The 24,646-nt window shown below is 40.4% G+C and overlaps 2 protein-coding genes and 1 long non-coding RNA gene across 4 annotated transcripts in view; 1 reads left to right on the top strand and 2 right to left on the bottom strand.

Annotated features, from left to right (window-relative positions):
• Positions 1 to 14,823, top strand: part of DNAJC13 (DnaJ heat shock protein family (Hsp40) member C13) — a 56,778-nt gene extending 41,955 nt beyond the window's left edge. For both annotated transcript variants that reach the window (XM_079302021.1, XM_079302022.1), the window contains 17 exons: positions 430 to 609; positions 940 to 1,107; positions 1,724 to 1,837; positions 2,160 to 2,276; positions 2,809 to 2,986; positions 3,860 to 3,951; positions 4,322 to 4,421; positions 5,325 to 5,399; positions 5,567 to 5,679; positions 6,094 to 6,263; positions 6,631 to 6,673; positions 7,629 to 7,802; positions 8,764 to 8,943; positions 9,192 to 9,332; positions 9,759 to 9,902; positions 10,710 to 10,809; positions 13,986 to 14,823. In XM_079302021.1, the coding sequence (XP_079158147.1) occupies positions 430 to 609; positions 940 to 1,107; positions 1,724 to 1,837; positions 2,160 to 2,276; positions 2,809 to 2,986; positions 3,860 to 3,951; positions 4,322 to 4,421; positions 5,325 to 5,399; positions 5,567 to 5,679; positions 6,094 to 6,263; positions 6,631 to 6,673; positions 7,629 to 7,802; positions 8,764 to 8,943; positions 9,192 to 9,332; positions 9,759 to 9,902; positions 10,710 to 10,809; positions 13,986 to 14,083 (2,187 nt within the window). In that variant the 3' untranslated portion in view covers positions 14,084 to 14,823. The remainder of the gene's footprint in view (positions 1 to 429; positions 610 to 939; positions 1,108 to 1,723; positions 1,838 to 2,159; positions 2,277 to 2,808; positions 2,987 to 3,859; positions 3,952 to 4,321; positions 4,422 to 5,324; positions 5,400 to 5,566; positions 5,680 to 6,093; positions 6,264 to 6,630; positions 6,674 to 7,628; positions 7,803 to 8,763; positions 8,944 to 9,191; positions 9,333 to 9,758; positions 9,903 to 10,709; positions 10,810 to 13,985) is intronic.
• LOC306800173 lies at positions 9,345 to 12,005 on the bottom strand. Its single transcript, XR_013773767.1, has 3 exons — positions 11,648 to 12,005; positions 9,925 to 10,456; positions 9,345 to 9,834 (listed from the first exon to the last, which is right to left on the bottom strand). It is a non-coding gene; the product is annotated as an uncharacterized lncRNA (long non-coding RNA).
• Positions 14,824 to 16,218: 1,395 nt separating the features above from the next.
• ACAD11 (acyl-CoA dehydrogenase family member 11) overlaps positions 16,219 to 24,646 on the bottom strand; it is a 28,589-nt gene continuing 20,161 nt past the window's right edge. Inside the window, exons 14-20 of the mRNA XM_079302035.1 lie at positions 21,771 to 21,837; positions 20,410 to 20,495; positions 20,149 to 20,220; positions 19,457 to 19,611; positions 17,547 to 17,663; positions 17,026 to 17,135; positions 16,219 to 16,576 (exon numbers count right to left, since the gene is read on the bottom strand). Coding sequence (XP_079158161.1) covers positions 16,462 to 16,576; positions 17,026 to 17,135; positions 17,547 to 17,663; positions 19,457 to 19,611; positions 20,149 to 20,220; positions 20,410 to 20,495; positions 21,771 to 21,837 — 722 coding nt within the window. The 3' untranslated portion in view covers positions 16,219 to 16,461. The remainder of the gene's footprint in view (positions 16,577 to 17,025; positions 17,136 to 17,546; positions 17,664 to 19,456; positions 19,612 to 20,148; positions 20,221 to 20,409; positions 20,496 to 21,770; positions 21,838 to 24,646) is intronic.

The raw sequence follows: 24,646 nt of genomic DNA on the forward strand, positions 1-24,646 counted from the left end.
AGGAAGGAAAGCTTGTCTTTAGCTTTTCATGTGGGGTGTGTGAAAACAGGGGACTAAAACCAGATTCTAGTAATTCACTGCATATGCTTGTGTGTTCTTTAGTCCCCACAGGACACATGTATTGCCATAAAAAAAACTCACCTGGGAATCTCTGCCTCAGTTTTGAATTGTTTTTCCACCAGTTCATCAATGCTGCCTTCTAATCATATGAAATAACTGTTCAAGTACACTTCCCTTTGAAAGATGCTGACTGATTATCCATGTTGTTGGTTACCAAATATTTCAGCTTCAGAAATTGTCTACTTCACTTTTCATCTCTGGGCTGCTTAGTACTGCAGAATTAGCAAGTTTTGGATTTTAAGTCTATGGAAGCCTGTTGGCTTGCTTTGGTTACAGGTATTAAGGCAAACTTCTTTTTTCTCCCCTCAGACCATACCACGAGTAGCTGCTTTAGGAGTGGAGTGTGTTAGTTCCTTTGCCTTAGATTACTGGCTACAAACACATTTGTTCCAAGCTGGAGTTCTGTGGTACTTACTGGGTTACCTCTTCAACTATGACTATACGCTGGAGGAGAGCGGGATTCAAAAAAGTGAAGATTCAAACCACCAGGTAATGTTGCCAAGGTGCTTTCAATAATTAGTGTCTGTTGCTTGCCATTTCTTACTCAGAGTCCAAGTGTTTTCAAATATTTGTTAGAATCATTGAACTGATGAAAAGTAACATAAACAGTTTTGGAAGGGAATTTTTGTATAGTGATGAATGCTCTTTGAGTTTGTTTTTTTAGGTTTTTTTAAAGCATTCAACTGTTAAAGCTGCCAAAAACCATGGTTTCTAATGGACTTTATGCAAGACACTCCTAATCTCTAGCAAACTGTAAAGTAAATTTTTGCTATCAGAAGAAAGCTCTGAGTTTTCTCAAACTGTCTCTGTGTTTTTCAGGAGGTAGCAAATAGCCTTGCTAAGCTCAGTCTCCTGGCCTTGAGTCGCCTTGGAGGGTATCTTTCTGACGAGCAAGCTACCCCTGAAAACCCAACAATCAGGAAAAGCTTGGCTGGAATGTTAACACCCTACATTGCAAGAAAACTTGCTGTGGTCACTCCTACTGAGGTAAGCATCTGTTAGCCAAAACTTTCTCTAGTGATTTATAAAAGGACTTGCTGGTCACTTCTAAAACACTGAACTCTCTTGATAGTGAGAACAGCAGCGTGATTTTTACTTACAGTTGAGGTAACTGCAGGGAAAAGAAACTGGTTCAGCCTCAAACACAATGGACAGCAGCAGAGCTTTCTAGAATAATATTTACAAAACAAATGCAGAAACAAAAAGGTGAAGTTAATTGTTCAAGGCTTAGGGATAAAATTATGATGGAGCGCAAAGGTTAAACTTAACTTCTTAAAGGTTCCTCAAGGAATCTTCCTCAAGGAAGTAATCTATAAAGAGATATTGCAGGTAGTTGCTGCTCACTCTCAAAAGTGGATGGCGAATCTGAAGTAAGTGTGTCTCAGAGCAGAAAAAAGAGAACTAAAATTTAGATTGTGCAAGTTAGGTGGTGAAATACATACTGTTTTTCCTGTATGTTTTTCCAATATGGAAAAAATTAGTGTAATTAGTCTAGCTGTTGGTGAGATTGAATTGACTGATACCATGAAACATGCTGATTACTTGTGCATAATGATCCAAAACTGTTGTAAATGTGTTCCATCATGTAAATTCCTTTTCTTAGACTCTGAAGATGCTGAACAGTAATACAGAGAACCCCTACTTGATCTGGAACAATGGGACACGAGCTGAATTACTTGAGTTTTTGGAATCTCAGCAAGAAAGCATGATTAAGAGAGTAAGATACTCTTTAAATCCCAGTACTGTTCTTTTAAAAACTGATTTGTGTTTTGCCGTTTCCTCTTGGGATGCAGTTGTATGGCTAATACAAGTATCCATTGTTGTCTACCCCAAAGTTACTTTCTTCATTCCGTAGTTTTTAAAAGAAAACAAAAACCCTAAGATTTTGCTAGTTCATTTTGTGTTAATGTTTCAGTCTGAGCTTCTGAAGTATTAAGTTTTCTGTTCAAATATTGCCTATTTTGTTATCGGATTATAGCTTTGCACTTTCTCCAAGATTATTTTCTGTCTGAGCCTGTGCTGCTTATCTCTGCTTAAAGGGTGATTGTGACAAGAGCTATGGATCTGACTTTGTCTTCAGTGACCATGCAAAGGAACTTATTGTGGGAGAGATTTTTGTTAGAGTCTATAATGAGGTCCCTACCTTCCAACTAGAGGTGAGATGTAGCTAAAAATCTTCCTGTTAAAACTGGTGTTTGGAATGCTATTTCTTCCTGTTTACGTATCTGTCAGTGCAAACAGAATGGACAAAATAGGAAATGTTATGGAAATTTCTTTCACTATCAGCATGTTATAAGAAATCCCTTTACTGGAGCCGAATTAAATTAAAAGAACAAGTTTGTCATAAGATGTGCTCTTCAGATGTCTTCATGACTTCTCTCTACGAGCTTGTGATGCAGACACTTGGGTTGATTCAGTAATTCCAGGAGGTGGTGATTCTGCCCATTAGCTTGGCAATCAATCTATATATATGGGCAAACACACCTGTTGGAGTAGTGGCAGTTTTTTGAGTGTGTGTTTAGATAGAAATATATTTAATGTGATCCAGATGTTATAGTGATGATAGAGAAGTGTTGCCTAGCTGGAAGAAGGAATATGTGAAATGTAGAAGTTATTTGGATACATTTTCTTCTGCTGTGGGTACTGTTGCATCACACAGCTAAAAATGCTATTATCTCTACTTCAAAGCTTCCTAAAGCATTTGCTGCAAGCCTCTTGGATTATGTAGGCTCACAAGCACAGTACCTTCATACACTCATGGCAATAACTCAGACTGGGAAAGTGGAGTCCAATCAACACGGAGATCGCTTACGGAGAGTGGAAATGGCCCTGGAGGCTCTGAGAAACGTTATCAAACACAACCCAGGTAGGCTTAAAACTGAATTTCCCCACTATACTCTTCTGTGGACAACCTTAAAAACTCTGAACCTCTGTAGTCTTTATCTTCCAGTGAGAAGGAAGCTTTTTTTGCTTGCTGACAGACTTTAACATTGTTCCTTCAAAGAATCTTCAACTGATTTTTTTAAACTTCCTTGCATCAAAAAATCCTCCTTGAACTCAGTACTGTGTGCTAGTGCACCTATATTTGGGCCATAGTAAATTAAGAGAGGATGCTTTTGAGAGTGGACAGCAAAGTTTAATGAACAGATATGAATGTACAGACTGGAAAAGGGTGAGACAAATGATTAGGATGTTTTCCTACTGTATTATATGCTACTTCTAAAAGAAAACTGTGTTATTATTGTGGCATCTAATAATAGCTGGTTAGGATGTTCTCTGTGTTTGCAATTATAAACTTGAAGGCAGCTGTTCCTGCTGGAGATAGCAACCCTGTTCTGAGCTGGGACATTCTGAAAGGACAAGTGTATTTGAAGACAATAGGTTTTGATGGTCAACGATAAATAAAATTATGGGATTTGTTTAGTTGTTTTGTAAGAATGCAAGTAAATAGGTAGTCAAAGAACTACATAAATTACTTGCTTTAGAGAGGGGAGTTGCCCTCTGTTTTTGAAATATTGTTGACTGGAAATTCTATAGAAGCTAGATTAATAGAGAGATGTTCATAATTTTCTAAGTCTGGAGCAGGTACTGTCCCGTATGAGCTGTTACAATTACTGTGGCAGACTACATACAGCTGTGTAGTCTTTAACACCTCTATATAGTGAAACATGGGCATGGGAATTGGCCTTCAGTGAATGCTTTGGCTAACATGGAGAGTAACTTACTTGGTCTCTTGCAGGTTCTGAGTGTGAATGCATAGGGCACTTTAAGTTGATATTCTCCCTTCTGCGTGTTCATGGAGCTGGCCTGGTGCAGCAGTTGGCTCTGGAGGTAAAAAACCCAATCAACCCAAAAACAAACCAACCCCCACATACTCCCAACCTCCCAGTCTGAGTGCTTTACATAATCACCACCTTCATCATCAAACCTTATTATGTAGCTGTTAGAGTAGCATCTAAAAAATACTAAGATTGGGATTCCAAGGTGTCAGTACCTCCTTGGAGGAACATATGGTATTTTGTGCTGCTGTCTTTGCATGCATCCTTCTTGCCTGAAGAGACAAAACAATTTGGTAGAAGGAATACATGTTGCAAATATAAGCTCTGTTGGCCAGTGAGTTGGCTGACTTCATGCACTGGGATTTCTGGAAAGTGTCTGAATAGCTGAAATATAATCAAGTGATGTTTCTGATCTTTTGCAGGTAGTCAACATAGTAACAAGTAATCAAGAATGTGTTAACAACATTGCTGAGGCAATGGTTCTTGCTAACTTACTGGCACTCCTGCATTCCTTACCTTCAAGTAGGTACCATAGAACTCTCCATCTTGCAAGGCAAAGGGTTTCTAACTCAGAAATTAAAATAATGCAACTGGCTGAAATTAGCACTGAGTTTAGGTTAGAATGGTCTTGTTAGCTTTTTAGGATAAAGAGCTGGGTTATGAAGAGAAACTACAGTAAGAACACCTATGTATTGGAACAAAGCTTTCCTCTGGCTTCCTAGCTGCATTCCAGTTACTCAGCTATTAATGAGAGCAGTAAAGACAGTACTGCAATACATCCTCAGTGAAACATGGTGTCTCTATGCCTGGTCCTAATAACATTCTTCAGCTATCAGTTATTCCCCTTCTAGATACGAAAGACAGAGCTACAAAACAGGAATCACCATTTTTTTAAAAAGATGATGACAGGAAGCAGGAATAGAAATAATTTAAATTTTGCATTTGTTTAAAAAAACTGTCTCGGTCATCACACAGGCCCTATGATATCCTGCTAAGTCAATTCTGTCTGCTGATTTAAATATTAGTGACTGTGATATCCAAACCTAGCAAGGATGGTTTACAAAAGTGTTGTGTGTGACCAACATTTATTGTCAATACATGTGTATCAGCTTTTTGTCTTAAATGTGTGACCTGAAACATATGAATTGCAGGTACTCTGATTACTTCTGTATTGTGAAGTGTTCCATTGGCAAATTATTCTTGGGAATTCAGCTAATTAGCATCTAATTAAGAAGTTATGCTGTATTAGGATGTGATTGATTTGACATTCTTTAACTAATGTGGTGTAGCTAGAAATTCCTAAGCTGGTAATTATATGAAGCTTTATTGCAATTTTGATACAGTTTTCTGTTAAGATTGGTTACATTTATCTTCGGTTTTTCATTTTCAGTGACACAAAGTTCTTAATGCTCTTTATTATGACAGGTCGGCAGCTTGTCCTTGAAACTCTGTATGCTTTGACATCTAGCACAAAAATAATTAAAGAGGCCATGGCAAAAGGTACAGTACTACACTGAAAGCAAATGTTTATGCATGAATTTAAAATGGACTTAAAATGTACAGAGTGGTGGCTCTTCCTTTTAAAATAATCAGTGTGGAACTGGAGAATTTCTACTACTTGTGAACAGGAAAAAAAAAATTGAATGCTCCCTATCTCTTTGTTACAGGTGCATTAATCTACTTACTAGATATGTTTTGCAACTCAACTCATCCACAGGTCCGAGCCCAAACAGCAGAGCTTTTTGCCAAAATGACTGCAGATAAGCTGGTGGGTCCAAAGGTAAGAATCTTAACAGCTCATGTTGGAACTCATTCTTGTTATTACTGGCATCTCTCTAAAGCTGAAAAAAAAATCCTCTTCTGTATCTGAAATACTCATGTAAGGAGTATATCAGGCTTTTTCAAAATCATTTAACTTTTAATCTGTGAGCAGACTTCTAGAAGCTGTTGTATGTACAATAACTTGTATAAGCAGTTTGGTTTCCATTTGGAATTACTTTAGCAATAGAGACCTAGATTTCAGTGTCGCTGGCTATTGCTATTTGAAGTGATGGCACTGTTTTATTTTGTACTGTTGTGGTCTAGCACTTGACAATTCTAGCATTAAAGACATTGTGGAGTTTTCTGTTAGTTTGTCCTGTCAGTTAGTTTGTCATATAATGCACTAAATGTCATTGATGTTCATCCCTTCTAGGTTAGAATCACACTAATGAAATTTTTACCTGGAGTCTTCATGGATGCCATGAGAGACAACCCTGAAGCTGCTGTTCATATCTTTGAGGGAACCCATGAAAATCCAGAACTAATTTGGAATGACAGCTCCAGGGAGAGAGTATCAACAACAGTTCGAGAAATGATGCTTGAGTATGTGGAAACTTTCTGACTCAGTTATCTTTAACTGAGACTCTCTTAGTGGCAGTAAACCAGCGTTGCTGTAGAAGAACTATGAGACAGAGGTCTGCCTGTGAAAAGTAGAATTCTTGCAAGCCAGACTTCAGTGAAAGAAATTTGTTCACTTTTTGTGTACTGTACATGTAAGTCAGTGATGCAGGTGCAATTTGTGCACAGTCCAGGTACTTGCTTACTGCTGTGGGATTTGGAGGGATTCAGTGGGGGTAGAATGGGGCTTAGAAACTGGAGCTGCTTGACAATGATGGAGGGAGACTGAGTTGTCACAGAGAGAAGACAGCTGTTTCTTTTACTGTTTTTAAAACTTACTTTCTTTTCAAAGGCACTTTAAACTTCAGAGGGACAACCCTGACAGTAACTGGAAGGTAAAAGTATATTGTTTCTGCTTTGAATGCTTTTGAGTCCAGGGAGGCTGTAAGCCACACGATAATAGATGCATGTATTGGACTCTAACAGGCTTTTCTCTTAAAGTACTAACAGGAATTCACTGCTGTGCTGTGAACATAACTGTTCCTAACTGAAAACATAACTGGTTTAATGTTGAATTGATGCTTTTGTTACTACTTGCACCTTGAAGTTAGACACTAACTGGTAAAACCACTGTCAGCATACTGTGAATGTTCTGATAGTTCAGGTCATTCTAAAACTCATCAAAAGTCAGCAACAAAGAAGAATACTGGTTTGCTGGGAAAAGTCCTGTCACTATGTAGCCATAGTAAACTTGCTCTTGGTAAATGTGAAGTAACTTTAATAAGTCACTGGGTCTCAAAAAAATATTTGAATCCTTAGCCATTCCCTTGCTCAGGGCCATTAATGAGGTATTTCAGTATGTAGTGATTCCCAGTATCTGTGAAAAGCTAGACATAACTTCTTCCCAACAGTCCTCTAGTTCAGCATTAAACCAGTTTCTAAACACATCAGTCACGTGTTTGATCCATCAACGCCTGTTTTGATCCAGATAAAAGCTGGAAACTTCCCTAGACTGAGAAACTTTTCCCTGAAGTGTGCAAAGGAAGCAAAGGGCTGTTGTATCATCAGCCTTGTTGCTGGTGCTTCCCTTGAGCTGGGTTTGTCACTGTTGCATTTGCGGGTTCAGTTACTTGTGTTCTTAGAAAGAAAAGTTCACAATAGTGGCATTGCCTGCACTGCACTGTTCCTTCTACTGTCACTTCTTACCTCATGTTCTTTCACAATGAAGGGTTTATTGGTCTTGCTCAGCTCTGTTTCAGAGAATACAGTTAGTGACCTTGACCATTTAGAGAAACAGTTCTAGATCTCTCAAATACCCTTGTAAATAACTTATACTTTACAATTCAACAGCTGCCTGAAGACTTTGCTGTGGTGTATGGTGAGGCAGAAGGTGAACTTTCAGTGGGGGGAGTCTTCCTCAGGATTTTTATTGCCCAGCCGGCCTGGGTTTTACGGAAACCAAGAGAATTTCTCATTGCACTGTTGGAAAAGTTTACTGAACTACTGGAGAAAAATAACCCCCATGTAAGATCATTTTTTTCTGGTTCTGTGCTTTGAATTTGTTTAGCATTCTTAAGTTTTCAGTCTTGCAGTTTCTGATTAACTTAGATTCTCACACTTTCTTCCCATCATAAATGGGGTTTTCTGTCTGCTTTCTGACTCTGTAATAAAAGTGTGTTGATATGTTTAGGCAACTTCTGAACATGAGTCAAGGTTTTTCAAGTCCCAGAAGCCATAGAATTAGCTTCAGTTAAGTCTTAGAGACTTGCTTTGTGCTAGATAAGGCCTAACAAATGAAGTCTTTTAATTATTCTATGATTGACCAACCCCCCAAAAATAGCACTTGTTCTATACCACCTAAAAATTTTCTGCTCTTGAGACTTCTGTTGTCCTCCTGCAACACTGAATTCCCACTCTGGTATAAATTATGTGACCTACAGAAGGCTGCCACCTCAGTTAGTGTAATGAGTGCAGCAAATGTTTTACAGTTTGAAAATTAATTTTTAAACAGTGTTCAGACAGATTCTGTGTAAGACTTGCAGGGTGGAAACTAATTAGCATGATAATAAAACAGGCATCTTTATTACAAAGATGTGATAGCAGTTTGTAGAGGCATGCAGAATACACAAGGCGTGACGAGTGCTTCTGCACAGACTGCAGAATCTTTTAGGAATTCAGGTGGTCAGCCAAACATCCATGCTGTCAATGCTTCCACCAAGCGTCTTAGACAGATATTGGATTCTCAAGTTACTGGAAACAGTACTTAGGAATTCTCGTGTGATCTGTCTTTGTGGAACTAGTGAATGTTTGCCACTGTTAGAGCTGGTAGTTATGTTCTTAACTTGTTGTTTTAACAGTTTGAGAGCAAAGTGATATAAAAGCACTAGGGAAAAAAAATCTATAATGCAAAGCAAGTGAGAAATATTATGGTGATACATAAGGCTTTACTGAGTTATACTTTCTGTTGATTTTCATTTTTCTGCAGGGGGAAACTTTAGAAACCATTACCACAGCAACTGTGTGCCTGTTCAGTGCCCAGCCTCAGCTAGCTGATCAAGTTCCTCCTCTTGGTCATCTTCACAAGATAATCCAGGCTATGAATCACAAGAACAATGCCATTCCTAAAAGTGCGATTCGTGTCATGCACATATTGTCAGACAATGAGGTACTAAATCATTCAAGTGCTTGAGGGGAGAAAAGCATAGCTGGAGTTACTTGTACTGTTTTAGTAGTGTTCCTAAAAGGGCATTATTCTGTGTATTCTGTGTAGAAAATGAGGAGGGATCTATAGTTAGTTAATGGAAAACTGCTTGAATAAACACTGAGAAATGTATGGTGTTTGCTGACCATATCTGCAATAACCAATTAATCTTGGCATAAAATGAAGTCCTCAGGATATTTCTCTCTCTACAGCTTTGTGTTAGAGCAATGGCATCACTGGAGACCATTGGCCCTCTTATGAATGGAATGAAAAAGAGATCAGACGTTATTGGGATAGCCTGTGAAACACTGAATCGAATGTTTCAGAAGGAGCAAACTGACTTAGTAGCCCAAGTAAGTAGTACATTCTCAGACTGTAAAAGTGTGGTATGTCTAAGCTGTTCAACTTAAATGGCATCTGGAAAGTCTCCTAGACACTTAAAGCACTTAATGTGCTTTTCTTGTTGAAAAAGTTTTTTGTCTAAAATGCCGACATGTTCAAGGATGTTACCTGAGCATTGAAGCTTAATGCACAAGGTAGTGTTGTGTCTACTGAGAAAGTGTAGTGGAATGCCAACTAATCCAACACCTAGATAGAACAGAATTGCTGTACAGTATCTTTGCTTTCTCTTGTTTGTATTCATACAGCTCAGGAAAATAGACTCATCATTTGTAGTAACAGCTGTTGGCACTTTTGGTTCACACTAAATGCTGGTGACAAAAAATCTGTATGGAACTTTTTGATCCGTGTGAAGACAACTCATTTGGGTATGTTTGCAGGCTTTGAAAGCAGATTTGGTCCCTTATCTTCTAAAGCTGCTTGAAGGTGTTGGTCTTGAGAGCCTGGAAAGCCCATCTGCAACAAAAGCACAGATTGTTAAGGCTCTGAAATCCATGTCTCGCAGCCTGCAGTACGGGGAACAGGTGAGTACTCACAAGTCCTTACCTGAGCTTTGACACTTGGTATGTCAAACTCTGAACATCCCTTGTTTAATCTTCTGGCTGTCATGTGGATCATTCCACCTAAAATGTTAACATTCTGCAACTGCAGAATGATTATGGTTTGGAATTTTTTCATCTCTTGCTTGTAGAAGAAGTTATTGGTTCAATGCATGTGAAAACCACTAATAAAAAAGGTAAATCCCAAGATTTGCAGGAATGTTCTATGAGCTGGTTAGCTTTAACTTGCAACTCTTCAGAACTTGTGTTATAGATAAAAATTTCTCTTCTGCTTTCTGAATAAATACATAATTGCAGCAGCTTTATGGATGTATATCTAAGTAAATTTGTCCCAGTAGCTGCACTAGTTCTTAATGCTTTTCTCTTACCCTTTTGTTGAGAGCTTTTTCAAGGGGAGACTTGGGATATGTCTTTATTGCAAGTAGTCCCTGTCTTGCTTTAGTACAGGAAAAGTACTATTCTCCCTCAGCTGTCTGTGAGTGGCAAGGGCTGCTTCTAGGGTTGCTTTTCCTTGTCACCTTTCTGGGGAACATGGATAAAGTCAAGCTACTAAATAACTTCTTTTGAGCATGGTTTCAGCTGCACAATTCACATGGAAAAGTAAGTCTTCTTGGAAATGTGCACAAATTCCTTGTCACAGCCTGAACTACTGCCATGTTCTTTGGTAGTAGAATAGTTTCAGAATAGTTTGGCAGTAGAAAATGGATTTACTTGCCTAGAACATGACAAATGGCACTTGTTAACTCTGTGTTATCTCTTCAAATACTGTAGGTAAATGAAATTCTGTCCCGTTCCTCTGTGTGGAGTGCCTTCAAGGATCAGAAACACGACTTGTTCATTTCTGATACACAAACATCAGGATACCTCACAGGTTAGCAACACTTTCCTGTTAATGTCCTGAATTGTACTGAACTGTTACTTGATTGTCACTTTGGACTCTAGAGTTACTGTTTATCCCCAGGATCTAGTGCCTTCACATGGTCTGAACATATAGTGCTGTAAAAATACAGTAAGTTTCTAAAACACTTTTATTTAAAGGTAAACTTCTTGCTGATTGACAATGTATAGTCTTTGCTGTACATACTTGGCAACAGAATCTGGACACTGGCAAGACTTGCATGTACTCAATGACAAAGCAGAGACATAATTGAAATTGATGAATGACAATAGCTTTCCACGCTTTCTCAGGATCAGTCTGCTTCAGTCCTAGAACACAAGTTTGTCCACAGTTGAAGGGATGTGTAAACTGTCTTCAGAATCATTCAGACTGTCTGTATTAGTTGGCTGTGTGGATTGACACAACTTTAGTGTTATGCATGTAGTTGTACTGTTGGAAGAGTTGGAATGCTAATAGGTTGGAGTATGAGGCCGTGTTCCAGCCAGAATCAGTGGCCTGCCAAGGTGGCCTTGTGCCTGTATGTGGAGCTTGCAGCATATACTTCACTGCAGCAGTGGTGCATCCTGGGTGGGTCCCCTGCTGGTGCCACCAAGATTGAAATGGCACCCCAGTCCCACTGGTAGTTAAGAAGAGCATTTTAGGATGTGTGCTGTGCCCTGTGTGCACACGAAGGTTAGTGACTGATGGGAGCTTCCTGGCATGGTGCAGACATAATCCTGGATCAGTTATGTCACTGCAAATCAAGACCTGCTGTTCCTTCACTTGAGCAGCACTTGACAGACAGTGTCACAGTCCAAAACATCACTATCACATAGAATATTTTCAGATGTAGCAAATAATGACATTGCAGCAAACACATGATGCAAACTTCTGACTCCCCAGTAGCCATCAGCTGAACAAACACTAGGTCGTAAAAGCTTTACCTCACAGGTGGGGTTTTAAAGTTCTTTGTGACAAACCAGTGTGGCATAGCCATGTGCCACATGGAACTTTCACATCTAACCCAGTATAGGAATCTTGGTAAAGCATTTGAGCATAACTGAACTAGTGAAGTATAAATCAGATGGCCAAAGTTTTTCTTGCCAGCTACTAACATGTATTTTGAGAAAATGAAGCAAGAGCCTTTCAAGTCAGGAGCTGTACCTTCTAGAAGCAGTTGCTTGTATTTTGAGGGTAGGTATTGTAACACTTGATGCATTTTTTTACACAGGACTCTGTGCTTTAGCTCTGAACAGGAGTTTTCTGGTTTTGTACTGTTCAATGCCAGTTTGACAAAGAACAATGGAACTGATGCAGTTTGTACTGAATTTCCTTATTATTTCATAAGTATTATAAATTTAGAAATAGGAAGAGAATGATGACTGATTATTGGCCAAGAATTGAAACTATACCAGATGTGGTCAGGCTTGAGACTGGGGGCAATACAGTTTTCCAATTGCCTTAAGGCTCGTGCTGCTTTTAATTGCCTAATGTTTAAGTGCTTGCCAACGTAGAATGAAGGTGCTGTACAAATGCAAAGTGTAGATGGAAACCAAGCTTTATTTTTAACCTCTCTTAACTTGTATTCTGCCTTATGTCTTGCTTCAAATTGCTTTGCTATTTGCACTTCCCTTGAAACTTCCCTTGCTTATTTCTCTTCCCTCAGGTGTCTCTTCTCCTTCCCTTCTAACTGGCAGCAGTCCCCTTCACCTGAGAAGTGGGCTTTAGATCTGCTGTGTCAGGCAGCTTGCTAACTTCTGTGTAGCTCTCTAAAGCAGGTAGATACCACTCGCAGAACGCACGCTGCGCTCGCTGCATTCCGAGTAACAGATGCATGTCCTAGAGCTGTACGAGTGCGCGGTCCCAAACTGCCCCACACGACAGGAGAACTGCCCTGGCACCTGCCCCAGCTGGTGCTATACAGGAATTCAGCTGTGGAACTCTGTTAGGAATCCTCCATAAAGGAAAAGCTTAAGGCACAAGATAACTATGGGGAACTTCTGCACTAGGATGGGTAACAGTGGGTGTGATGCTTGGCAGCTTCCACTGATGGGCTGGCAAAGAGAGATCCCCTCCTGCAGTCAGAACTTTTTATTGCTAGAGGCACTGCTTACTTTGCTCTCTGCCTCACAGTAGTAGTGTGGGACTGTTTGCAGGGAGACAAACCACATTCTGATGTCCTGGTCCTGGGCTGAAGTGTGAAAAAGGAGGGTGCGGCAGGAAGGAATAGTAAATTTGGGAGAACTCAGTGAGGATGGCTTAAAGGGGAAGAGTACAAGACTTGGCAGAATTTAGTATGTTGAATATTGGCAGTGTAGGTGGAGGTCTAAAACCAAGTCGATTGCTATATTGGTGCAGGAACGTGTTGTGAGTGATCAGTTTTCTAGTCACTAATGTGATAAAAATTACTATTGAAACACCTCATGCTGCAACCTAAGTTTTTATTGCATTTCCTGAAAGTTTCTGCATGACTAAATTTTTAATTCCAGGCTTTGAGGGGGAGGTGCTTTGCCTTCAGTGCAAAAGTGATTGCCCCTATAGTAATCAACATGGAAACCTTATAATGGTGTGAGCCCTGCATCTCTAGTATAGCATTTTTGTATCCCAAAAATGCTGTCACTTTGTTCCAGCTGAAGGCACAAAATGCTGGCTAAACAAGCTTTAGGCAGTTCTGCTTCTTCATGGGGCAGCCTATTGTGCTTCCTGGAACTATGCAGCTGGGAAAAACTTTTAAAACACTGAAAAGATACATAAGGAGCCCCACAGTGGAACACATGCCTGAACTCACTTTTGATTCCATGGCAGGGCCTCTCTTTAGCAAAGGAGGGCCATCCCTGCTTTACTGCTGCTTCTGTGATGGAAGGTGAGATGAGAAATGCAAGTGGTTGGGGTTCTTTCTAACTTACTTGGCATATTAGAATTCAAAAAAAAACCAACAAACCCGAGCAAGCTCAAAAATTACTCCCACAAGCTATTTCACTTGGTAGACTAAGAAGTCTTAGTTTCTAGTGTTCCTAGATTTTAAAGAATCTGAAGAAAAACTCTTAAATGTTTGTGTAAGGTGTTTGGTTGACTTAGATGACGTATCTGAGTGTTAACAGAGTGAATAAAGCTGTTCAGTCACCCAGCAGAAGGAGAACTAATCCCCAGTGTTTGCTTTCCTCCCACAGGCCCTGGAGTTGCTGGTTACCTCACTGCAGGGACGACGTCATCCGTAATGCCCAACGTACCACCCCCGGTAGACAACGAAGTGGGAGATGTCAGCTAAGGACTGGAAATCCTTGTGGAAGAGACTAAGGCAGACTGGCCAGTGATGAGGAACAGCACTTTCCTCCAATATATTGAAGTGAACTTACTGCCTTGCCAGGTGTTTATGACAGTGTTATTCCTTTTTTCTATGACTTTTTTTTTCTAGGAAAAGTCAGTGATTCTAACTACCACACTGTAACACAAGAAAGCACTCTGTGGATCAGCTGAAATGGGTACACAAGAATTTTTTTCTTGTTGTACATAAGCACATTTTGTTCCTTTATATTTGTTTACAAGACTGTGAATCAAACTTTCCTAGTTTTTATATTTTATGGATTAGCATGACTGGAGTTGAGCTACAGTCTAGAGGAATTGGGCTAAAATAACTTGGACCTCACCAACCCCACTAAAAGGGCATCCCTTCATTTCTCAATCTGATGTGATCACTTCCATTGAACATGACCTGAAAGGGTTTGTCTGCACCAGTTCACTCATGTCCTTAATCATTAACATTATCTTCTTCCTCAGATCAAACAGCATTAGACACTTGTATGTATAACTGGCTTGACCAAATTGATGAAGCTTCAGCAAAAAATCCTTAAAAAGTTGACATGTTATGTAAGAAATTAGTGTAATTGTGAAATGTTCTATACATTATCCAGTATATAAAAACTTTCTATATTGAGTGTACATTATACAGATCATTCATATGTACATAGAATTTTAAAATAAAGGGAATTAAGAGCCTTGTTAATGAGATAAAGGTGTTCTTGTCTAGCTGTTCTTTGAAAGTGTGAGAAATGAGGGTAGAGAACCTAATTGAAATGTGGCTAAATATGATCCTGGCATTCTTGGTTGGCAAAAATATTTTGTGCAGGTTTTTTGTACAGCCTGGACCAGAACTCCTGAACCACATGTAGTAGTACAGATGCTTTTGTATCTGAAGTGCATTTCAGCCACTGACCTGCTGACACTCTCAGCTTCCTAGAAAACATTCTTGGCAGGAAGCAAGAGGAAACTAAGGTGGATGAAAATGTAAACAAGAATTACTGTTTTCTTGAAAGAGGTTATAATCTTGGTTTTAAGTATAATGAGGTGAGGAACTTCATGGAATGCTTCCAGTTCTATGTACTCTGTCACTGTACCCCCCAAGTGACCAGTGCAGCTGTAGCTGGACACCCTTCAAGTGACCACTCAGCCCTGGGCTCAAGGACAGAACTGGCACAGCCTTGTCCTGAAGACTGAGCCAAGCAGAGTGTGTCCTCCCCAGGCTCCAACGGGAAGGAGCTTGGAGGGGGAGCTTGTTTGTATATGCTGACTGTAAACCCTTCTGTCCTTAATTTCATTGTCCTTAAGTTACCAGCCCTGTGTAAATTGAAAAGTGATTATCCTAACTCCAGGAAGCAGAGCTACCAATGGTGCAGTGTGCTGTGATGTGCCTGGTTCTGTTCCTGCATGGGCAACTTATCTTGAAGTAGCTCAGGTCAAAGGAGATTGGTACAGGAGCAGAACAAAGCAACTCGGACCTTTGAGAATTTCATACAGGTGTATTGGGCATAAATACCAGAGGCTGTTTTGGTAGCAGCAGAATGAACTGCACTCTGACACTGCTGCCAGCCAAAACATCAGCTCCTTAGGAACTAAGGTGCCACCTGAGCTTAGGCATATTTAAGAAAGGGTGGGAGCAGCTGGAACCAAAAGGGGAGGGTTGTGAGGGTGCACAAAAGGAGACAAGAAGAAGGATGCAAGGGAAGACAAAAGGGAATAGCTATTAGGGAAAAGGCGGGGGAGATCCATTTGGAGAAGCACTGCAGAGTAGTAAGCAAGCAGTAGCAGACAAACTGCTGCATGTGACCCCAGCCTGGTGTTCTGCCCTAAGCCTCACTTTAGAGGAGCTGGGGGCAGGACTGAGTGTAGTCTCAGTGACAAGGAATGCAGCTGAGAGCGGGAACTGGGGAGCAGAGAGAGTAGGACTGCAGCTGAGCTTTGGAAAAGAAAAAACAAGGTACTACCTCCAGTATTTGTCATTTAACAAAATTAAAAGTTTAGCCTAGCTTGCAATAAATTAAATTGTGTGGGACTTCTGACTCAAAACTGCTTTCTCTATAATAAAAGGATAAAGGGATTGATTCAGAACAAAGAAAGCACTTTAGGCATGTTAGAAAACAGATTTTATTTAATGTTATAAAGAACCCAGATAAATTATTTATGTGGTGTTCTGCAAATTCTTAAAACAAGCCCATAATTATTAAGAGTAATAAGTGAAAACTGTGAGAGAATTGCTTCCAGTTAGAATCAAGTTTTTGTATTCATTCAGTTTTACCTTAAGATACCATTATTACACTTTTGCAACTTTTCCTAAATCTTCCCTCCATTAGAGAAGGCTTTGTGCTGACATTAGATTTTTGCAGTGAGCTTCTTTGACTGATCAAGGAGTTCCCACCTTGCAATTGTTGAGAGATGAACTTCATCAGGCCCGTCTGCCAGGCGCAAGGTGCGTATGTACGCGAACCTGTGGGGGGAGGGCTGAGTTAGGGGTGGGTTCCTGACCCGCCACAGCAGCCACACAGGCTCCCACGGGAGCTCCCAGCACTGGTTTTGCTGTCCTTCTGACACTCCTTGCTCTGAAAAGTGCTATCATGTGGGAGATACTGCAGCAAAATCTTCCTGGCAGGGTTGAGATGGGTGGGCTGGGATTTCAGAAGTTTTGCTTCTCCCACAGGCCGTAAAGGATTACATTAAGTTTTAGGGAGCACTTCCTCTTTACTGCTGATAAGAACTATTTTAGGTCCAGTGTCAGTTTTTATTTTTTGTAAGGCTAATTGCACTATAAAAACAATTGTTTCAAATTTTGTGGCTTAAAGGGACATGCACTATTATTTCATGCTGAGGTGAAACAGCGTGTACTGGTGTTATAAATTATTGTAAAATAGAAGCTACAGGAAATCTCCCTTTACTCACATGAATGCCAAAGGAAAATCCTGAGAAACTCCAGCTCCACCACACACTTGAACTGCACAGTCAATCACTTTAAGCACAGCTCTTGGAACAACCACTTTGGTCATGGCTACCTGTGGTTACAAGAACTCGCATTGTCAGTAATAGTTTCATAAGCATGTGAAAATATTTACTCAACACTTACGCTGAATCTTGATTTCTCTCATACATTCCTTTCTCTGCTGAGGAAGAGCTCTGCTGTTCCCGTTCCCTGGGTATGATAAAACTGTTTCCCGTCACCCAAAACTCTCTTACTGTGTTGAGACAAGCAAGCAGTGCTTGAACAGATTCATCTCAGTTTCTGACTGAGATCAGCCCCAATCTTCTGACAACTAAAAGCATATCTTAAGGCCTTTTTCAACATGGAGTTAGACTCTACTCTTAGAATAATAATGTTTAACAATATGTTTTGCCTTGTCTTTTAACCAGCTGAATACATAGGCATTGCATCCACCAACTCTTAATTACCAAAAATTGAAATTTACCTCTTTCCTTGCTCTTCTGTTTCCCAACATGTCTATCTTGCGGGCAGTTTGAAGTGTGAGCAGGCGAGCCTGTTGTATGCTAAGGCGGCATTCTGCAATCCAGTGGGCAACAACTTCCTGCAGAGCCCAAAGCCAAGATCAGGACATCAGTTAATGTTTCTGAGCACACATGGAGCTGCCTCTCTTCTCAGCATGTGCACATTCACTCAACTTACAGCCAGTCGTGTGCAAATTAAAGCATATCTGATATGAAGCATAATAAAGGAAACACTTGACTAACAAAAATATTAAAGATAGAGAAATTCCTCACCTGTCAGGAACCAAGGGCAAACCTATGGATTCTGGCACCTGATCAGACCCCACTGCATGCTGGCCATTTTCCTAAAGCTCTTCCATGCCTGCTTTTTCCTCCCTGCTTTCCTTTACCTCTTCCCATCCCTCAGAGCCTTCTCTCCATCTGATAAGCCCCAGTATAAAAAAAGACGGTGAAAGGGGAGAGGAATTCCTTGTTTTGCCAGAACTGGTGGGGGTTGGTGGTGTGTGACACACATTGGCAAACAGCTGCAGGGTGGTGCCTGTTGCTTCTGACAGATGACAAATTAGTAACTCTGGATCCAAAATGAAGTTATTCTCTTGGCAGTCCTTCCCTGCTCTTCTCAGCTAATTCACCCCTGCAGCAAACATACCACAGGAGAAACAAATGTGTGATGCCTGTCAGTGCAAAACCTGTTTGGAGCCTGGCCCAGCCTCAGGGACACACTTGTAGGGCTGTGGATTTTGTAGGACACACAAGCAAACGTGCAGAGCTTGCTTCAGTGCTGGCTAGTGCCAGCAAAGGTGATCTGAGGTTCAGTTCTCTTCTGTCACCAGCTCCTGGGGTCATAAATGATGGGAACAGGCACACTGCTACTCAAGGAAGCTGCCAGCCTCACCTTGTCCTTAGCCATCCTTACAGTGAAGAACCTGCATGGGCTCTGCAGCTGCCCCCAGGTCAGGCCTGTGGCTTCATCAAACATCACTGTTACTTCAACAAGCTTCTGAGAACCAGAGTGTGCCTCAAGCACCTCTTAGTCATTCTAGGTTATGGAAGGGAAGTTGGGCAATTGAATGACTGGAAAACAGATATGTAAAGTTGCTCCCTCTGGATCTGTACAAAAAACTGCTACAATCTGTGCCAGATGCTAATTTAGTTTACTCTTTCCATTGCTTTTACTTGTTTTTTTCCAATAAAGCCAGGGAAGCTGTTGGATAATATTAAGGAACACTTGAAATGTGACAGGCCAATGACCAAAGTGTGATGGTTCCTATAAAAAGCAAGCTGTCATATTTTTATTATTTTAGCAATCTCTTGCTCATGAAACAATATTTCAATCCTGAGCAAGATAAGAGCAAAGATATCCAATTTGCCCTTGATGTGCTCTGTACTTTCATAAGCAGCTACAAATATTTGATCAAAGAAGTAAAATATACAGTGAAATTTAGACCCTCAAGTGTCTCCAGTGATTGTGAATGGAGACAGCCAGGATGACAGAATGGATACACAAAAATAGTGAATCGTGACTACGGAAACATAATTTGCATGCGTGAAATAATACCTGTTCAAATTGATCAGGAAAAGCAGAGAACAGACAGTAACAAAATCCATATTCAAATCCAGCAAGGGATATCCAATTCACTGCACATTGCAAGGGGAAAAAAAAAAAATATGCTGTAGATTATGGTGAAAAATGGGAGCCTTGCAATATGGTTTGTTTTTTTTCCCTTTGCCACCCAAAGCTTTATGCATGGGCATTCAAGGTTAGGGCACAGCCGTTGCCATGTCCACTATCAGAGCCAGAAGGCTTTGCGTGGGCAAAACAAAGGTCAAGGTGAGGAGTGTGTGAAGGGAGCTGGAAAGGGAAGGCGCTCACATGCTGGTAGAGTTTCCTGCCGAAGGTCTCGCGCTGAGCCGCGCGCTGGCACAGGATCTCCAGAGCGGCCTCGGCCGCACCCAGGGAACGCATGCAGTGATGGATCCGGCCCGGCCCCAGCCGGCCTTGGGCTATCTCAAACCCCCTGCCCTCACCTGCGCGGAAAGAAAAACAGGCACTGCAGACTCTGTGACGCCCTCCTGGAAGGGTCCAAGGCAGAAATGCCCCATAGCAAAATAAAAGAAGCAGTGGGGAAATAGAATAAATCAGGATCTGTACTAAGTGAGAGAAGTAGAGCAGAGTTCTCCCTGCAGGAGGTCACACTGCTGGCCTGCTTGTTAATGCTTTTTCAGTTCTGCCAAGTACCAGCCATGGAATGCGGCAGAGCATTCTTTCTAAAAGTCTGTAAAGTCTACAAGAGTTGGGTTTTGGGGGAAGAACACCGCTTACAGAATTAGCTTTGCTGTACTTCAGGGCAATGATAGTTGCATGACAGCCAGAACTGCCCTGCTTCTTTCTGCTCTAAATAAGGTACATTCAAGCAGCACGTAGGCTGTGAAAGGAAAAGTGGGCTCCCTCAATTGACCAGAGCTGTTTAAAATAACTTATGGTGATTTGTGACATAAATTGCTGTCTCATAAAGCTTGGTTCATTGCTGTATGTATTAAAAAGAAATCAGTGCTGGAACTCACCCAGTATTATATTGGAGACAGGTACTCGCACGTCATTGAAGTGTACCTCAAAATGTCCTCCATGGATCTCATCTACAGAGACAGAAAACACAACAGCAGGGTAATACAAAGGAGGATAAAAATTCAGGCCTCCAGTTCCTAACCCTCCTTCTATATATCCATTTTACTGATTTATTTCAGACACAATATTTATTAGTGTAACTGCAGCTTCTGAGTCTGCTAATAAATCAATACACATAGCTGATAAATATGATCACCTACCCATGTAGCCAAACACTGAGAGAGGTCTTATTAACTTCAGCCCTGGGGTGTCCATGGGAACAATAATCATACTGTGCTGCTTGTACCTGATCAAGACAAAAAGCACAGTTAAATCTGAGCCTCTCTTCTGTCTGCCCCTTCTGCTTTTTTATTTTCCATCCTCAATTTAGGACTTGCACAAGGCCAGTGCTGAAATTTATCTGTACCACCTGCACCATCCTGCCCATACAGCGTGGGCTTCAACACTTCTTGACCTACCAGTAAACAAGTGAAAATGTATTAGTGGCACCTAATGCACTGATAAACTCCTGCTGCTGTCACTTTTGTGCACACAGTTTGTATCACCCAGTCTGTTCCTCCCCTTCTACTTTTCTGTTTTGTTCTCAAAACCATTTTATCAGAACCATCATCTTGGCTTGCCTACAGTTTAGGCAAAGAGAAATCCAACCCCATGTTTACATTCCTTCCAAGTATTTAAGGTCAGTTGTTAGTCACACAGAATTGGAGGTGGGGCCCCAGGTCTCTGAACTCAGTCTCCAGTTCTAGCATATGGAGTGTCACCTAATCCCCTTTGTTCATTAGTTGTATAAGTTTTTGCAAAAATTTGCAATTTTGGTTTGGTAACAAGTATTGAACATGTTCATGTCAAAGAAGAAGAGGTATGGATTGTATTTGTACATATAGGAATGGAATTAATAGGTCTGATTTAAGATGTGCAGTGCTCTCTGCTTATACAGCTTCACCTTATCAACACCCCATGTTTCAGCCTTAGCTTTCTGTATCTACAGATAATTTTATGGAAAACTTAATCAGTAACTTCAGGTCTCTGATATGACACTTGTACCCATTCTGTTCAGGGAAACTCTGAAAAGTTTTGGTTTTATTATTTAAGAATTAATATTTATTAATAAATTCTTCCTGGTTTTAATTGTTTATATACTACACTTACCAAATAAATTGTAAGCCAGAGTTGTTGGTTGTTGAGGCAGACTAAACAACTGATGCAGACTAAAATTTATGTGACCAAGAAAAAGCTAGTGAAGCCCCCAAATTTCCTGATCCAGTTCATCACACAGCTGCACAAACACTAGAGGTGGTGCAATGAGAGAGGTGGGAAGCATGCCAATGAAAGATGGCAACAGTGGAAAGGCTGGAAGGACTCAGTCAACAGCATCTGACAGCAAAACAGAGGAACTCAGGCTACAACAGACAGGTGCTGAGGTTGAAAATATCCCTCTAATATAGGAGCACATCCAACTGGTCAAGGCAGTTAATGGCATTCACTGAACAAAATTTTTGCAAGCAGTGACTCTTCCAGGGAACAAGTTTTAGGGAATTCTGAGTATCTGAGGAATTCTTACCTGGATGCTGATGAGTTTTTGGTTTTGCCCATTACAATTGCAACTTTGCAATTTGGGTTCCCAGCACCTTAAAAAAAGTGACAAATACAAAAATTGTTTTTAGTATAAAATCTCAGTGTCAAATCAAATTAAGTTTTACAACAAGAAACCCTACTCCCTCCCTTTTGTGATGCCATCTACCCCTGTGTTTATATTCTGAATATCACACTGAAAAGAAATGCATAGTAGTACTTTACATGTAAAAGGGAGCTGACTTGGGGGAAGAGGAACATGAAAAGCCAAACATCCAAGCCCTCCAGCTCCATCACCTATTCCTATGAAAAGGGAACAAGAAGGTACTTGAAATGGAATCTGATTACTTCTGTCTCTATTATAGCTGAGCAAATAAGTCTGAGACATCTATCTCATCTATCAAGGTGAGATACTGCCATTTCAAAAGTAAAACTTTTAAAAAAACTTCTTCAACCTATAAAGACTGGAAGGTCTGTGAGGGAATGAAGCACCAACCACATTATAACCAAATTATGCAGATAAGGCTATCAAAGGGTTACCATGATAACTTTGCTACTACTTCAGCATAACTTCTCTGGAATGCAGGACTTCTCCCCCTTTACACAAACGATTTTAGACCACATTGACAAAAGATCTGAGTGAAAACTGTTACCTGAAAATAGCTTGCTAGTATTTCAAGCCATTGATAACATTATTTGAGATGTTTTTTATATGGACATATTTATTAAGCCTTTGTAGCATAAAGAAAGCACTTTAATGTACTAGTCCTAAAGAAGATTCTAGCATCAATTTAAAAAAACCCAAACATTTCTATGACCCTTCCTCCTCCCTGTATTTTTCTTTAAAGGTTTCTTAGTACCAAAGCATGCCCTCATTCCTTTCAAAGCCTCCCACAAACAATAAAGCTAGGGAAAATACTGGATGGATGTAGCAATCAGTGATTTTTTACTGCTATCTCAGTGCAGATGACAAGCTTTGTAGAGATTCAGTTCAAGGCTAGATCTGTAACAGCTTGGTTTTGTTCTGAGGTTAGAAGCAAATGCAACTCTATAACTTCTCTGGCAGCTGTTCTCACAAGGCTTGGTCTGGACAATACAACCACCTGGCTCTGAGCTGAGCCACTTCCTCCTACAAACAGCCACTGTGATGGCCAGGAAGTGGGAGAGAGATTTGTTTAATTGTGATAAATACTGCCTGTTTGGAGGCCCAGACTGCCAGCTGTTTACTTTCCTCTTTTGCAATATGGTATTCAGCCATTGTTTCCATTGCTTACAGAGTGGCCCATGAGCTGTACAGTGCTAACAAGCTAAAAATTGCAGTGAAAAGCTTTGGGCAGGGGCATAAATCAACTTGGTAAAAAAAAAAAAAAGCAACAAACAAAAACAACAACAACAACAACAACTGGATCCCAAACACTTGGCTCATTTGGGCAACTGCAACAAGCAGGCAGCCAATCCCAAATGACCCAACATATGCTTTGTGGGGTACTATCCTGGGTAGGGAAATGTCACCCCTGCATAAGGGATATTTGACTCTTCTCCTTTTCCACAGAAAGTAAAGAATTGCACAAGTGCTATTTTCTAAACCAGTCCTATTTTCAAGTGAGGTTTAAAGCAAAAGATATTTTGACCTTCTGCAATCTCCTGAAAAACTGTTTTGTAAATAACCCTCAAGTTACATCCCTGCTTCAAAACAAAGGGGAAATTTAACCATGTTGCATTTAAAAAAACAAAAAACTCAGAAGAAGCTTTCATGTTGAACTTAGTGAGGAGTTCACTGAGAGCTGGACATCTGCTTAGATGTTCTAAATCACTCACATGCATTTCTGGAAGGCAAATTAATACCTCCATCTCATTTGTGCTTGTTCCTATCTAATATCTAAGCACAGCAAAGGATGGCAGATTCCTGGCCCTTCCACTCCTTAGAGTCTAAATTACTGAAAAACTAAAACAAATTTTATGTCACTTTGACCCATAAAAGACAGAAAAACGTTGTGGTCTAATGCAAGACTCTGAAAAACTCCAGTGCTTTGGATGGAATGAAAACAGCCTGGACAGAATAAACATCTCATTTGTAAATGACATTTTCACATCACTTACAGAATTCAAAGATGTTGCTGGAGGATGGAGGGGAAGAGCCACAGCCCATTATTTTGGTAGGAGTTAGAAGCAGTTTTGCAAGAAAACTCACTATTGAAGAAACTCTAGACATTTTTAGGTCAATTTTAACTACATTTCCATACTGATAAGCTTTCAATTAATGAGATTTTCAATGAATATGGCACAACTTGTCCAAAACTTTTGGACCACCATGCTGCTACACTGGCAAACATCTTCAGTTTAACTACTTCTCATACTTTTGAACTCTTCATGGTACTCACTCACATAGGAAAAGACAGTACTTTAAAATGTGCTTAGAGTGCTGATCACAATCCATTTAGAAGCCTAATGTTTCCTATCAGGGGTATAGCATTCTTAAGTTTACTGATCTTCATACAATCAACTTATGCAGGCTCTTTCTGGTGGAGAGACTACTAAATGTGGCAACCTTTCAGTACCACCTGTACTTGAGGAAGCTGCCATTAAGACTGTCTTCAGAAGCCAGCAGCTCCTCTTAATTCTTGCAATCTATTTATTTTTCAGTGTTCAGTCTTCAATTTCCTGTCTAAGATGATTAAGGCCAGAATGCTGAATACCTATGATTTTTGCATTGGCTGCTGCACCTCTCAGCCCAGCAGGTTACTTCTCTCTGCTAAAGGTCAGGGGTCTGTGGTGGCTTACAGACCTGGCAGCTTCCTAGACAGGCACTGACAGACCAGTGCTCTGGACTATCCTACAAGAAAAAACTGGTCTTGCTAGGGTGGA

The sequence above is a fragment of the Erithacus rubecula genome (genome assembly GCF_903797595.1).
Source record: "Erithacus rubecula genome assembly, chromosome: 3".
Lineage (NCBI taxonomy): Eukaryota > Metazoa > Chordata > Aves > Passeriformes > Muscicapidae > Erithacus > Erithacus rubecula.